The 16,591-nt window shown below is 47.4% G+C and overlaps 1 protein-coding gene across 2 annotated transcripts in view; it reads right to left on the bottom strand.

The window, feature by feature from the left end:
* FYCO1 (FYVE and coiled-coil domain autophagy adaptor 1) overlaps positions 1-16,591 on the bottom strand; it is a 133,498-nt gene that overhangs the window by 58,531 nt on the left and 58,376 nt on the right. For both annotated transcript variants that reach the window (XM_014058175.2, XM_087712964.1), the window contains exons 10-11: positions 13,178-13,296; positions 41-208 (exon numbers count right to left, since the gene is read on the bottom strand). In XM_014058175.2, coding sequence (XP_013913650.2) covers positions 41-208; positions 13,178-13,296 — 287 coding nt within the window. The remainder of the gene's footprint in view (positions 1-40; positions 209-13,177; positions 13,297-16,591) is intronic.

Raw genomic sequence — 16,591 nt, 5'->3', positions numbered from 1 at the left:
CCATTTGATTGTGAAGGAATCTAAAAATAAATCTACCAACCTGAGAAGTTCAATTAACCTTTCTTCCAGGAACTGCTTTGTTCTAGTTAGGTCATCCAGTTCAGCAAGTAACTTGGCCTCATTGTTGCCTTGCTCTGATTTCATCTTGTTGAATTTACCATAGTAGTCTTGAATTTGTTCATTTGTTTTGCTGACTTCAGTCTGGGCTCTGTTCAAAAACATTCCATTTTCCTCAACTGATTTTATTATTATCCAGATTACAATTAACATTAGCAATAATACTATTAATCTTCACAAAGTACTAAGAATGAAAATGATTCTAGCTCTCCTTTATGTTCGAGTACATTTTTTTAAAAAAGTTATCAAACTATCAACCTAGTAGAAAATCAGACATTGTGAAATAGCAGTCATTCTTATACTTTACATAAACTTAGAATGCTCCTGAAGATCAGAATGCAGATCAAAATTAAATATTTGTAATTGATAATAAATTCCAGCCTGAAGAACAGTTAATCTCACCCACTTAAGAGCAATTTAGCCTATCCTAGCTCTCTGCAGCTATACACGTAATCCTCAAGTTACAAATTTAGTGGAACCTGCTAATTACATTCATAACCCAAGGATTCGTAGGAGTGATCGCTCCCTGCTTTTGTCCACTCATTCACTAATTGAATATGTGTGTCATTAAACGCACATGAAGTATCTCAGGGTAGGGAAGGCTGGGGGGTGGAGCGGGGCTAGTGATGGAACAGGCCAAATGACCACCCAAAGCCTCCCTGACCCACTGAAATATCTCATGATCCCCACAATTGTTCCCCTACATCCTGCCCCACCAGGTCACTTATCTTACATAAGTCTAGTGAGCTGACTTCTCTCCAGCCTTTCTGCCGCATGAGATCATGATGCTCAGATGCTTTCAATCTCAACTCACTGCCTAAAAGTGAAATCCACTGCCTAAAAGTGTGCCATTGGCTTCCAAATATTTTGGCAAGCCTTTGTAAAATGCCTTTGCCGGCACGAACGGAGCTTGGGAGGAACACACCAGACCCACCGAAGCTCCGCTCTTGCAGGCAAAGGCTTTTGCAAAGAGCTGCTGAAGTCTGTAAGAGAGATTGTATCTCTGTAGGCTTCAGCAGCCCTTTGTAAAAAGCTGTTGCCGTACGAATGGAGTCTTGGAGGGATGCACCCACCCCTCCCAAACTTGGCTTGTAATGACAAAGGCTTTTTGCAATGGGCTGCAGAAGCCTACAGTGTCACGATCCCCCTGCAGGCTTCAACAAGGAAACAGCAAAGGAGGGAATGCTGAAGAATTGAAGCCTTCCATCCGTTTGCAAAGCCTTCTGCCACAGATCTCATCCAGGCCTCAATTTGCAGAGAGCTAAACTACTGCGATATCATGCGAGATCAGTAGCACTTTAGGCGAAGTAGGCAAAACACCCACAACAGAGAGATAAGTGAGTCTCCACAAGTGGAGTTCCTGTGAAGACCTGATCAGGAGAGGGGACATAGGCAGGGTGAATGTGGCAGCACTTCTACCATTATTTATAAGTGTGAATGACAGCTGTGGTGCTACAGCATTTGTAACTTCGGGACTGGGTCATAAGTACTTGGGGGAGGGGCTAGGTCGTAACTTCAAACGATCGCTAAGTGAACTGTTGTAACCTGGGGATTACCTGTATTGAATGACCACTTACAGAGTTTTAGAAAATATTGGAAGGGAATTCTCAGAGTTGATTTCCAGCATATTTGAAACAAATTTGCAGTGGGTAAACAATATTTGAAAATCTCTAAAGAAGGACACGAGATTTTCGGGCACCACTCTAAGACCTGAGAAAATTCTCTTTTCTGCACAAAAGATGTAACAGGACTGTAACAAGGCAACTCTTCTGTACAAGGTAATGCAAAGGTTGATTTTAAGTTGGGGAGCACACTAAGTATCACTTGACAGCATATTACCCTATCTAAATTTTGTTAGTCCTGATTTTTTCTCCATCCTTATTTTGTTAAACAGAACTATTTATTTCTTCCACTGGATCCTGGCTTGCTTGCTTATTTATTTTATTCACAACTATGTTTATATAGCTGCCCATCTCAACAAAACTGAGTCTTAATATAATTCTTGTGATAGCCTACAAGTTTTGATAAAACTGTTTATCTAATCTAGATATGTATTGTATGAATACATTGTATTCACATATAAATGGTGTTATTGGTTCATTTTTTTATTTTTTTATTATGAGTTTATTTTTGTGCCTTTTAAAATAATTTCATATACATTTTATTTATGTGCATTCTAATAACTATCCACATTAGAAGCTTTTGAAGAAAGAGCAGACTAAGTATTTGCAAACATAAAAACAATTAATACATGTATTCTTCAACGTATAACTATTCATTTAGTGACTGTCCAAAGCAACAATAGCACTGAAAAGCATGATTTATGAACATTTTTCACACTTATTACCATTGCATAATCAAAATTCAGATGCTTGGAGAAGTCAGATTCACTTTAGAACTGTATTATTAACTCAACAACTGCAGTGATTCACTTAGCAACTGTGGCAAGAAAGGTCATAAAATGGAGCAAAACTCACTTAACAATTATTAAGTGTACTGTCCCTTTGCTCAGCTATGTTTGTATGTTGAGAACTACCTGTACAATTGTACAATACCATCAAGTGAAACACATATTGCTGTATATATACATGTACTGTATCATTGTAGTCTTACAAAAAAGCTCTTTTGAGCAAGCCTGGCACTTTCATAATGCCATTTCTACTCCTCAAAATTATATTGAAATAGACCCTCAGTGGTTTTTATTACATCTGACTCTTGAAATATTGAGAATATTATGAACTAAAAGGTTGCCTCCTGCAGCTAATGGGAGAATGCAAGATTAGCATTCAATCAGTGTTTTGCCTTCCTTTGTGTTATGTGCACTAGTTGATGATTCCTCCATTACTGACTGGAGAAGGATTGCTTTTGAACTCCAGAGGCAAAATTATCTGGTTATCTTTTCAAAAAACTATGAAGCAACAGCTTCTCTGCAAAATGTGACAGTAACCGATCCTCTTGTGAGAGGAAAAGTTGTGTTGATTCAAGGAATTAAGTCACAAGAATTTCCAACAAGCAAAAACAGTTGCCCATACTCTCTTCACAATAAATTAGCATAAGCAATTAACAGAATATGATTTGCTGACAAACAGAGTATCTTCAATATTATTGTCATCCTTGATGCAAATCATGGGAAGAGTGAAGAAGAGCAAAATATTTTATATTTTCTTCCAGTCACTTGGAAATCCTTAGTATCATTGCTCATGATAAAGGAGCAATGTAAACAATAGAAGGAATTCTTTTAATCCCTGGACTACAGTTAGTCCTCTATTTATGACCACAACTGAGCTCAACATTTTTGTTGTTGAGGCATTTGTTAAGTGAGTTTTGCCCCATTTTATGACCTTTTTTGCTACATTTGTTAAGCGAATCATGGCAGTTGACAATGATTATTGGTCCTACCTGAATGCTGTTTCTCCTCAAATGGGGAGAGAGAAATCAGGAGTGGGTGGACACTTCTATCTTCCAATCGAAGACTGAGCATGTCATCCTTTTTGCCATATCTTCTCTGCCTGGAGACTTCCTTTCCCAGTTCTGCGAAGGCGTATCAATGACATGGCTAGTAACCTGTGGAAATGTCAGTTGGTCTTACCTGAAGTGCATGTCTCGAAGCTGGTGTGGGAGGAGTCACATGTGGGTATTAACATGGCCCATTTGCCCAGAGACTGAGGTAGAATTTGAGGCCACTCCTCTACTCTTCCTCCTACTCCCCAGATTAACTGATGATCCAGTCACAGAAGAGCCTGGGAAGAAAGGGAACAGAGAGACACACCAACTCCCTCCCCGGCCCTGACTGACCAGCAACTAACTCACTCAGGCCTCCCCATGCGCAGGAGCACACAGAACGGACGGGAAGTGACTCCTCCTACGCCAGCTTCAAGACATGCAGTTCAGATAAGACCAACTGACAATCTCCGAAGTGAGGCGTGGGAGGAGTCACATGTGGGCTAGATGTCCATGGGAGGGAATCATTGGGCCTGAGCCCCTCGAGTATCCAGCACTCCCTGGAGAACCCTCCTGTCAAAGGATGCCTCCGCAGAAGCATCCATCCGGTAATGCCTGATTAAGGGGGAGGGCGAGGCCCAAGCGGCCGCCCTGCAGACATCCTCAATGGGTACCTGGATGGCCCAGGCCACAGAGGTTGCCATACTCCTGATAGAGTGCGCTGCGACATCTTCTGGAACCTGGATCCCACATGCCTCATAGGCCTTGGTGATAGCTAGTCTAATCCACCTACTGATGGTGGCAGGAGATACCTTTGCCCCTCTGTTAGAAGGCTGGAAGGACATGAAGAGTGCCTCTGACCTCCTGAAGGCAGCCATGTGCTTAAGATAAATACGCAAGGCTCTACACACATCTAGGCGATGCCAGGACCGTTCGTTTTCCCTGGAAGGTGCTGGACAGAAGTCCGGAAGCACCACCTCCAGGCCCTGTGGAAGGTGGTGTTGACCTTGGGCAGGAAAGCCGGTCAAGTCGGAGCACTACCCTGTTGTTGTGAAAGGTACACAGATCCGCCCTGGTGGATAAGGCCTTGATCTCAGATACACGCCTAGCTGAGGTGATGTCTACCAGGAAAACCACCTTGAGGGTTAGGAGCTGGACTATTACCTCCCTCAGGGGCTCGAAGGGCACCTTCGTGAGGGGCTGGAGAACTGTGGGGAGGTCCCAGGTGGGGAAGCAATGAACTACTGGGGGCCTGAGATTAGCCGCCCCTCTGAGGAACCTCTTTATGACCGGGTGCTTGGACAAGGGTCGAGAGCCCATACCTCCAAGCACCATGGCCAAGGCTGAGACCTGCCTCCTGAGGGTACTGTGGGCCAGACCTTTCTCTAACCCATCTTGGAGAACTCCAGTACCTGCAGTGCTGAAGCCGAAGTCGGCTCCACTTGGGCAGACCTGCACCAAGACACAAAGGAACCCCAAGTCACATCATAGATGCGTGTGGTGGACTTCCTTCTGGAGGCCTCGATGGTCCTGATCACCCTGACAGAGAACTGTGCCTCCCTTAATTGCTTCCGCTCAAGGGCCAAGCAGTTAGATGGAGCCATTCTGGAACCGGGTGATCCAGACTTCCTTGGCACAGGGCTACCTCCACCCTGGGAATTCTCCAGTGGGGCAGCGCCAACAGTCCCACTAGGGTCTGCGAAGCAGGGACGTCGAGGCCAGAAGGGTGTACCAGAATCACTTCGGCTCTCTCTAACACTAGCTTCCTCAGGACCCCGGGAAGGTGGGGAAGGGGGGAAAGGCATAGAGGAGACCTGATGGCCATTTGCAGCATAGGGCATCGACATCTATCGCTCTTCGATCCAGGAACCGCGAGATGAACATTGGAACCTGGGTGTTTGACAGGGTGGCGAAGAGATCCACTGTCAGCTGACCAAATCTCTGGCAAATCCGATCAAAGATGCTGGGAAGCAGTTGCCATTCTCCATAGTCTCCCTGCTGAGCCAGTCTGGTTGTTGATTGTTCACCCCAGAGATGTGTTCCGCCCAAATCGACGAGAGATTCCGTTCCGCCAAATTGCCTAGCCGAACAGCTTTGTCACGCAGCACCATGGAATGTGTGTCCCACTGCTTGTTCATATGGGCTTTGGCCACCATGCTGTCCGTCAGGACCAGGAGGTGTTGACCAACCATTGCCTCCTTGAAGTGTCGAAGAGCCAGGTGTATCTCTCTGAGCTCCAACCAGCTCTTCCGTATGTCCGTGGGTGTCCACCTGCACTGAGCTATCTGAAAGCCCAGGTGTGTCTCCCAGCCGAATAGACTCACGTCCGTAGGCAGGACCAATCTTTCTGGTTCCCTGAAAAGGGAAGCCTTGGACAGCGTCGGGGACATCCACCAATGGAAGGAGAGGAATACCTGGGGAGGTACCAGTACCTTGAATAGGGCGTTGCTCGTCCGGTCTCTCTGATGCAGTAGCAGGAACCACTGCAGTTCTCTGGCGTGGAGGCGTGCCCAGGGCACTATCCTGATGCACGAGATGAACTTGCCCAGGAGCCTGGAGAGGAGACCTACAAGAACAGAACGTGTCTTGGGGATCTCCCGGATCAACTCTACCCTACTGCATTTTGACTGCATTTTGAATTGCTTGTAAGCGATGCACTTGTTGAGACATTTTAGATCTAAAATTGCCCTCCACCCACCCCGAGCTCTTTGGGATCACAAATAGGAAGGAGTGGAATCCTAGACCCCATTGATCCGAGAGACCGGTTGGATGGCCTGAATCTCCAGCAAATGCTGGATGGCTGTGTCCATCAGGCACCTCTTTACTGCATCCCTGGAGACAGGGCAGCTGAGAAAGAACTCCAGGGGCTTGGAAAGAAATACCAGTGCTAGGCCACATTGAACTGAACCGAGGACACATCTGTCTGATGTTATAGCCTCCCATTGGTGGAGAAAGAGGCTGAGCCGACCTCTGATGAGAGTGGTGGCTCTGCAGTCACTTGGAGCGATGAAAGGGTCAACTTCCTGTCCCTCAAAAGGGCCTCTTGCCCTGAAAATGCTGCCGACTCCTTAAGTCCGACCTGTCAGGCTGTCTGTCCTGACTGCCCTAGAACTGGCGCTGTGGCTGTTGGTAGTCGATGCCTGATTCCGGCATCCAAAATGGCTGACTGCGAAAATAAGATATGAACATCTATCTCGTTGTCTAAACAAAGGCAGCATGCTTTTGCCTTTGGTGTCTACCAGGATAAGATCCAAGGCTTCTCCAAACAGCTTCTTGCCTATGAATGGGGGTGAAGCCAACTTGAAATTTGAAATTTAATAAAATTTGTATGCCGCCCAATCCCGTAGGACTCTGGGCAGCTTACAGAAACAAGATAAAAAAAATTAAAATATTAAGAATAAAAATACAATTATTAAAATTACACACCATCCATTCTGTCTAGGTGGGGCTGGACATTTGATCAACAGCCCCAGGCCTGCCGGAACAGCCAGGTTTTGGTGGCTTTTCGGAAGGCCAAGAGAGTGGAAAGGGTCCGGATCTCTACGGGTAGATCGATTCACAGGGCCGGCGCAGCTACAGAGAAGGCCCTCCCCCGAGGGGCCGCCAGCCGGCATTGTCCGGCCGACGGCACCCGGAGGAGGCCCAGCCTGTGAGATCTTGTAGGTCGTTGGGAGGTATGTGGCAGGAGGCGGACTCTCAGGTAGCCAGGTCCTAAACCATGTAGGGCTTTAAAAGTAATGACTAGCACCTTGAAGCGCGTTCGGAGACCAATAGGGAGTCAGTGCAGCTCGTGGAGGATGGGTGTAACATGGGTGTTTCTAGGTACACTCAGTATCGCTTGCGTGGCTGCATTCTGGACCAATTGTAGTCTTCGAACACTCTTCAGGGGCAGCCCCATATACAGCGCATTACAGTAATCCAGCCTTGAGGTGACGAGGGCATGAGTGACCATTCGAAGTGCCTCCCGGTCCAGGTAGGGCCGCAGCTGGGGCACCAGGCGAACCTGGGCGAAAGCTACCCTGGTCACAGCTGACAAATGGTGTTCTAACATCAGCTGCGAGTCCAGGAGGACACCCAGGTTGCCGATCCTCTCTGAGGGGGTGTATAATTTCACCCCCTAGGCTAAGAGATGGAATGTCTGGACTATCCTTGGGAGGCAACATCAATAGCCACTCGGTCTTGTTCGCTCCCATCCAGACCCTGACAGCCTCCAGGCACTGGCACATCACTTCCACTGCTTCGCTGAGTTGGCACGGGGCAGACAGATACAATTGAGTATTGTCCGCATATTGATGATATTTGATCCTGTGCCGGAGTATGATCTCACCCAGCAGCTTCATGTAGATATTAAATAGGAGGGGGGACAGGAACGAACCCTGCAGCACCCCATATTTGAGGGACCTAGGGGTCGCTCTCTATCCTCCAACCAACACTGACTGCGACCTGTCCGAGAGGTAGGAGAACCACTGTAAGACGGTGCCTCCCATTCCCACCTCCAGTAACCGTCGCAGAAGGATACCATGGTTGATGGTATCAAAGGCCGCTGAGAGGTCAAGAAGCACCAGGATAGAAGAATGCCCTCTATCCCTGGCCCGCCAGAGATCATCGGTCAGCGCGACCAAAGCAGTTTCAGTGCAGTAACCAGGCCTGAAACCCGACTGAAAGGGATCCAGATAATCTGCTTCATCCAAGGTCCATCGGAGTTGAAAGGCCACCACCTTCTCAACAATCTTCCCTACGAAAGGGAGGTTGGAGACTGGACAATAGTTATTAAGAATGGCTGGATCCAGGGAAGGTTTCTTAAGGAGGGGTCTCACCACCACATCCTTTAGAGGGTGCGGGAAAGATCCCTCTCGAAGAGAGGTGTTAACAATCCTCTGGAGCCAGCCTCGTGTCACCTCCCTGGTGGTCGAGACCAGCCAGGAGAGACACGGGTCCAGTAAACAGGTGGAGGCACTCACCACTCCCATGGCCTTGACCACCTCCTCAGGAGCGACAAGTTGGAACTTGCTCCAAGAAATCCGCTCAAGACCCTCCCCCGGCATCTCAGCTGGTACTGTCCAAGTGGAGTCCAGGTCCGTCCGAATCCGAGTGACTTTATCCGACAGAAACTGAACAAATTCCTCAGCTCTACCCTGTAAGGGCTCGCCCACATCCTTCCCTTTCAGGAGGGAGCGGATTATCCTAAACAGGGCGGCTGGGCGAGATTCTGCGGATGCAATAAGAGCGGAAAAATGAGCACATTTTGCTGCCCTTATTGCCACTAGATAAGTCCTGATGAAGGCTCTTAATTGTGTTCAGTCAGATTCGGAGTTACTAGCCCTCCAACGTCGCTCTAGGTGTCTCTTTTGGCGCTTCATCTCCCGGAGTTCCTCGGTAAACTAAGGAGCCCTCCTGGATCCACTGCTACGGAGAGGCCGTAAAGGCATGATCCGGTTCAGAGCCTCAGCCGCTGCTGTATTCCAGGCAGCAACCAAGGACTCCGCCGGACTGTGAGCAAGGGAGTCAGGTATCATACCAAGCGCCTTCTGAAATCCCAGAGGGTCCATTAGGTGCCTGGGGTGGAACCACCTAATCGGTTCCCCCTCCATACAGTGGGGGAGTGGTTTCTGAAAGTCGAGCCTCAGTAGGAAGTGATCTGACCATGACAAGGGCGAGATCTCTATGCCCTTCAATTCTAGATCACGCCTCCACTGCTCCGAGAGAAACACAAGGTCAAGTGTGTGACCCGCTGTATGAGTCGGACCCTGAATTACCTGGGTCAAGTCCATGGCTGTCATGGAAGCCATGAACTCCTGTGCTCCATCCGAGCGTTCGCCGAGTGACGGCAGGTTGAAATCCCCCAGCACTATCACCCTGGGGAACTCAACCGCCAGTCCGGCTACTGACTCGAGGAGCATAGGCAGAGCTGTTTTGTAATGCAGTTGGGAGGTAGGTACGTTAGAAACAAGCCCACTTGACCCCCAAGGTCCAACTTCACCAGAAGGGACTCACACCCGATAGTCTCCGGAGCAGGGCTCCCACAAGGAACTAATGACTCTCGGATGATGACTGCCACTCCCCCACCCCTTCGCTGGTGGCTGGTGGAGTACCTGACATCCTTCTGGGCACATTTCTGTGAGGGGGACTCCTCCCTCATGGCCCAGCCAGGTTTCAGTAATACATGCCAAGTCTGCCTCCTCATCTAATATTAAGTCCCAGACGAGAGGAGCTTTATGAACCACAGACCTGGCATTTAGCCACAGCAGCCTGAGACCAGGGCCCTGACATCTCTCGCCACCTGGTCCTGGAGTTGAGCTATCGGGGCCGGAAGGAGGGATCGCTGTGACGTAGCGAACCCTTCTTCCCTGGTAATGGCTAGGCCTGTAACTCCCGTCATACCTGCCTCTCCCAAACATGACCGGGATGCACCAACCCGTCCCCGCACCCATAGACCCCTCTTCCCATCCCGCAGCCCCTGTTCTCCCCGGCAGGCCATTTGTACCATACATTTTGGGACGAGAGGCGGGTCTGGGCCCCCATCCACTTCTGCTTCTGCACTCAGTGGAGGGGGCTCCGGGCCGCGCTCTCAATCCCCCCATCCATACCAGCCAAGCATTCTGCACATACATACCCCACTAATATTAAAATACAATAATATAATAAAATAGCTAATAAAAGATTCATTAAGTTAAAAGATGTGGGATCATTCAATCAATCAAACATCAAAATACCACATGCATTCCCCATACAAGAGAAAGAAATTGCGCAGCTGTTAAAGAATGTGCAAGTTCGCATAAAGTTTGTAGGTGGGTTCGCACAAAGTCCAATCTGGTGGGGTTCGCGGAGATATAGAGCGGGAAGAAGGTTTCGACTTCCCTCTTCCTTGCACGATAGATGGTATAGATGGTATTGAGATGGTATTGAGATAGAGCGGTCCAAAAAGTTCCTAGGGGGCTGAGATTTAATCCTTTGACATCGATGGGCGGTAATGGTCGTACCAACCGGGACCAGATCGCAAGTCCAATGTCCAGCAGCCGTGAGCAGGGAACCAGATGGCAAGAACCCCGTATGAGTAAGAGCAAACTGAGGGCCAGGGAAGAAAGGAGAGGCCGCACCCTAGTAAGGGCCTAGGGGGTAGTCTAAAGGGCCGTGGCAACGGCCGCAAGGCCAACTGCAGATCTTATATCGCTCCATATCAAGCTGACTAACCCTCTATAAAGCCAGGCAGCAGAGTCCAAAAAGATTCCAAAAGAAACAGGGGCAAAGATGTCGAAAAAAATGCCAGGAGCATCCAGTAACATGATCCACCGGAGTAGAGGGGGGGGGGGGCTAAACTTCCACTTGTTCTTGTTTTCTGCTTGCAAATGGTGAAGCCACAGTAGACGGAGGGCAGTCACCAAAGAGATCATAGACGGGGAGGAAAACTGGGCTGCATTCAGAGAGGAATTTGCAGAATATTCAGCCACCGCCACCAATTTGTTAAGATCCTGGTGAAACTGGACCTCCTCAGCTGGAATTTTGGCCTTCATTTGACAAAGCCAAAGCAGGGACACCCTGGTGAAAAAGAAAGGTGAAGTGGCTACCTTCACCGCCCAGGCCGCTGCCTGGTATGCCTTGCGGAAGGCCATCTATGCCCTTTTGTCATCAGCCTTGAGGCCATCAATGGCATCCGCAGGTAAGATGGATGTTGAAGTCAAAGCTGCCACTGGAACATCCCGATGGAATTTGAAGAATCTCTGAAAAATCTGAATCCACATTATACAGCCTTTTCTTAACACTAGAAGGCGAAGGGCCCACCCCAGGCTTGGACAATTGTCTGTGCACCACATCCAGGAAAAGCTTAGATGTTGGAACCACCTCATTCTTAATGGCCAGCTCTGAGAAGAATCCATGGCTTGAACCACCTGCACCCTGGGCTGTGTCAAGAACTGGGGGAATGCCCAGCACAGTTACCTCCTTGGTCTTACATAATAGAGATCTAAAATAGTCAGGCCTAAAGAGTCCAGTAAAGGGTGAAGGGTCAGAAGAAATCTCCTCCTCTGAGAGTGCTGTAAATTCACCCTCCTCCACTAAGCTTCACTCCTCACAGATGGGGCCTGTGCAGGTTGCCTGGGCAGATCTAGCCAGGTATCCTAACCCCTGGAAAGATCCTGATGCCTGCATAGAAGGTGAAGATCCTTGGCAGAAAACCCCATTTGTTGAAGACCAGAAGCTGCTCTTTGTGAAATGGCCCTAGTGACCAGTGACTGAAGATGGCTAGGCAGCTGTGAATTATCTTCCTCATCCCCAGGGTACAAGCCAGCTGCAGGGGCAAAGGTGGCTTCTGGAACTGGCCTGGGGGTGGGGTGGGGGCAGATTTTCAGGAACTATAGCAAGCAAGTCATCAGAAAAAAACATCCCTTGCCTCCACTTGTAATGTGGAACGCCTCTCTCTAGTGCCATCTGGTAACAAAGAGCTACAGCCAGGTTGGGAAATGCATGGATCCATCCGAGAGCCAGCTGCAGGAGCTACTGGTGGGTGGGAGGCTTCCGCCCCTCCCTCAAGAATCTCCCCCAAGGTATTGCGACTTCCAGCCCTTGTGGCTTTCCTCAATTCCTTTTCCAAGGCTCGCTGGAGCCTTTTAGCGTCCTTCTGAGCTGCCCTGGTCTCCTTGCTGCTGGAAGCCATATTTTTACGGTATTTCCTAGCAGCTCCTTTTGCCGCTGCCCTCTGGCTTGGAGCCCTTGGAGCCTGGTGTCCACTCCCCTCTCCTGCATGACTCTGTCAACTGGTGGAAGGCACAAAGTCCACCATACCCCACCTCTAAGCCACAGAGCCCACCACAGGCTCTAAATCCACTACAGCTTGAGAAACAGTGCTTTAAATGTGCCCGTGCCTTGTTCAAGCTCCCCAGGCAGCGAGCCCACCTCCAGCCCCTCCTGACCCCTGGCTTTGCCTACCTTGGCTGGATGGAAAGGGTTCCCTTTCCGTCACTAGAAGCTGGGCAGCGAGTGGTTCTAGAGAAAAATGATTGCAGCACAGGCTGCTAACCTATCAGCTGCTAAGCGTGAAAACACAAAAACTCCTACTATCCCCAATCTCAGAAGCTTCGGAGTGAAGATCACTCCAAAAAGGTTACCTTCCCGATCGAAGACTGAGCAGAACTGGAAAAGGAAGTCTCCAGGCAGAGGAGGCGTGGCAAAAAGGATGACATGCTCGTCTTTGATTGGAAGATAGAAGCAACCACCCACTCCTGGCTTCTCTCTCTCCAGTTTGAGGGAGAAGTTAGTAACCTAGTTGTTAAGTGAATCTGGCTTCCCCATTCACTTTGCTTGCCAAAAGATTGCAAAAGGTGGTCACATGACCTTCATGCGACTGCAAAGGTCATAAGTATGAACCCTTTGCCAAGCATCTGAATTTTGATCACATGATCATGGGGATGTTACAAAGTTTGTAACTGAAAAATGGTCATGTCACTTTTTTCAGTGCTGTTCTAACATTGAACAGTCAATAATTGAACCATCATAAATCAAGGATTCCCTATATAATCAAATATTTATAAAATCCTATTTATTTATATTATTTGCTCATGGTATATATTTAAACACACACAGACACACACATACACGACTGAAATAATTTCAATTAAACTCCAACCTTTTAAGATCTTCTTTAAGTTCTGCAATTTCTTCATCTTTTTTTTGCTGGATTGCTTTGTACTCAGTCACTTGATCCATAGAAAGGTTCAGTTTTGCATACAGGTCTCTTTTCAGAGTCTAGAAAAATGATATTTTCAACTGCATAGAAATAGAACAGTGTTTAATCTCCTACTTAGAATAAACAATAATAAAACAAACAATTTAGGGTTTCCATGTGATCATGGTGTTAAATCAGTAGAAGAAATACTGCTTAAGTAGATTTTCAGAGAGGAACAATTTGATGACATATTAAGTTGATAATCTATGCAACATTTCCCAACAAAATGGATAGCCATGCAACTTTATCCAAAAGTGGCTTACCACTCAACCCAATATAGCTCAAAGAACAAAAGCTATGAAATGGATAACACTGCCATACATTAAAAACTTTTCAGAGACTTCCGGTTTGGGCGTTGTCTGTGGGGAGTTGTTTTTTTAATAGCTCCGGACCCTTGGCTGCATTAAGCTGTCTAAACAGCATCCATCAACTGTTTAACAGTTTGATTACCTCTCCTCCAGGCATAGGAAGAGAGATGAGAAAGCTGTGTTTGGGAAATGCTCCATTCAACCTCTGCCCCCAGAACATAAATCTGGGGGTGGGAGGTGTGAGCCGCCCGGCAACTCAGTTAATTCTCAATGCCAAGGACTTTTTCTGCCTTTTTGCAGAACGAAGGATACGTCCACCCTCAGCTCAATGATTGATTTATTACTGATTCCAACACGGGTCAGAGTGATACTGGAGAACTTCTAATTGTATGTATTACAGACTTTAACTCCATTTCTTTAAAAAATCATTCTGATAAACTGCCAGAAAGACAAAGAAGATGACGCCTAACAGCTTTGTAGGCGGGGTTATGCTCTGATGTTACAGATTTTTACGGAGCTTAGACCATTTAAAAATCATTAATTCAGTAGTGATTTATTACTAAACTAAATAGTAATTGCTGGATAAGCGGCTTGCCTGGATTTAGTAATTGGGTGTAGGAGAAAATCAACTCAGAAATGGCCTTTAAACAAAAAAACTCAAAGAGTGCTGGCAGTTCACCTGCTCCAGCATCTAAATTACAATCACTACTCCCCCACAACCCCCTCCTACTCCTGCAGGGAAACCTTTGACTCAAAAAATACTGCAAAAAGAACTAAGTGTGGCCTTAGCTGAGGCCTTAAAAAATCATGCAGCTGCGATGGAAATTAAAATATACGAAAAGATATCTGCTGCCCATAAGGAATTGTCAGAAAAAGTTATGAATTCAGTTCAGATTCGTAATTAACAAGTTAGAGATGATATTTTTGAGGCTTTTAAGTGTCTATATGGTTATGTATCTGGAATCAAAGATAAATTGGAAGATCTTAATGAATCCAATATTAATCTAGTAATGAAAATGGATGTGGTTCAACAAAAGGCTGATGATGCAGAAAATGAAATTATAATGTTGCAGTACAGACAGATGGAATTTGCTTTAAGGATAAGAGGCCTCAAAGAGAAAAACCAAGAAAATCTGAAGCAGATCTTAGAAGCTTTTGATCAATTGATGGGACGGTCAGGAGGGGATTTCGACTGGCAGATTGACAAGATATACTGTGTTCATTCCTGGCTTGCCAGACAAAAACAACTCCCAAGAGACATTGTGGTGTATTTTGCCACGAGAGATATGAGGAATTTGATATTGCAAGAGTCTTATAAAACCAAGTTGAAAATTGGGGGGGCAGGAGGTAACTGTTTTGAAGGAAATACCACTCAAAATGTTGAGATCGAGGAAAGACTATGCCTTCTTAGTCGATGAGCTCAAAAACCATCAGTTACAGTTCAGACGGGAATCTCCAGCTGGGTTAGCAGTTACTTACCAGGGGCAAAGATATCGTCTTAATTCAGTATGGAAGGTTCAAGATTTTTATAATATACTGAAGGCTGGACATCCCCCCCCTCCAGGACCCAGAGAAAGGGAACAAGAAGGACAGGACAGACAGCAAGATACCCAAGGATCATTAAGGCTGGATCAACTTCCTCTCTCAGAACTAGAAGGAACAAAGGAGCAAAGACCCACGTGATTACTAGGTGAATGGAACAAGAATTTAAAAAGCAACAAGCTTTGCAACAAACACATGCAACCATCCAAGAACTCACAGGTTTTAGCTCAGAAGCAGTGGGAGGAACCAGGCCTAAAGTCAAACTACAGGATTTTCAGGTGGCTCTTAAAAAGCTTCAGGGAGCTAAAGATGATAACTAAGTTCTTAACCTGGAACATTAAACTCTCCACAGAAAAGGAAGAAAATAAGTTATTATTTGAAACAATTTAAGAATGACGTAATTTGCCTGCAAGGGAAACATATCAGATCAGCTGACCAGAAATATCTGATCAATACAAGACTTGGACAACACTTTGTAGCCTCTGCCCCAGAGAAGAAAAATGGTATAGTTATTTACTTAAGAAAGGACATGAAAGCCGAATTAATTGGAGCAGATTCTCAAGGAATCTACTTCAGTAGGCGTCTACTCTCCTTTCGCGGTGTGTGCGTCTGTGTGTGTGTGAGGACTAGCACCGGGAAAGGAAATAAGGCAGCGGCTGGAGGAGGTGAGGGCATCCACCTGCTCGCCTGACAGGTCCCTTTCTCGGCAGAGCGGGGGATCGGGACAGGGAAGGCATCCCCCCAGTGGTGCCGGCGGACATCCCGTACTTCTGGCTGCCCAAAGGCGGCGGCGCAGGGCACAGGCACCCCAGGGACTCCGGCGAATGGCTTCTGCAGCATGAGCAGCAGTGGAATCGTCCGGAGAACTGCAGCGGAGAAGGATCGGGTGGCACAACTCTTGCTGGCAGCGGTGACTCTTGGCTGCCTTTGGTGTGTCATAGAGGCCCAGTTTTAGATTTTATAAATAACCGCCTGCGCAGGAGAAGATGGCTGCCGAGCTTGCTGCTCAGGCTTGAGGAGAAAATTTTTTTCCGCTTAGCTAAGTCTCTGTCGACTGCCATCTCTGGGGATAATCAGAGCCAGGGTGAGGAAGATCTAAGATGCTCTCGGAGGTCTGTTTTTCATCTGGAGAGATGCTCCCTAGGCAGCTTGGGTTTTGAGCAATCTTCGTTGTCGTTGTCGTCGGACAGCCCTTTAGGCAGCGCCCCCCTCCTCCTCACGAACAGCGGTCTTTTTCAAGGAGAAAAAGACCCTTTCGGAGGGTGTTTGCCATCTGAAGAGACGCTCCCCAGGCAGCTTAGGGCTTGGGCGATTTGAGAAGTAAGCTGGGGAAGAAAGGGAGACTCTCCCTAGGCGGCTTTGGAATTTGGGCAATCTTCGGTGGTGCCCCCCTCCTCATGAACAGCAGTTTTTTTCACCGAGGAGTGGCGTCCTGTCTCAGGGTTTGGTGTTTGCCTAGAGGGGC

This window comes from Thamnophis sirtalis, unplaced genomic scaffold (genome assembly GCF_051295495.1).
Source record: "Thamnophis sirtalis isolate CommonGarterSnake01/CBP01778 unplaced genomic scaffold, rThaSir2_p1.2 scaffold_4, whole genome shotgun sequence".
Lineage (NCBI taxonomy): Eukaryota > Metazoa > Chordata > Lepidosauria > Squamata > Natricidae > Thamnophis > Thamnophis sirtalis.
The sequence above is the reverse complement of the archived record's forward strand: the minus strand, read 5'-3'. Positions and strand labels throughout refer to the sequence as shown.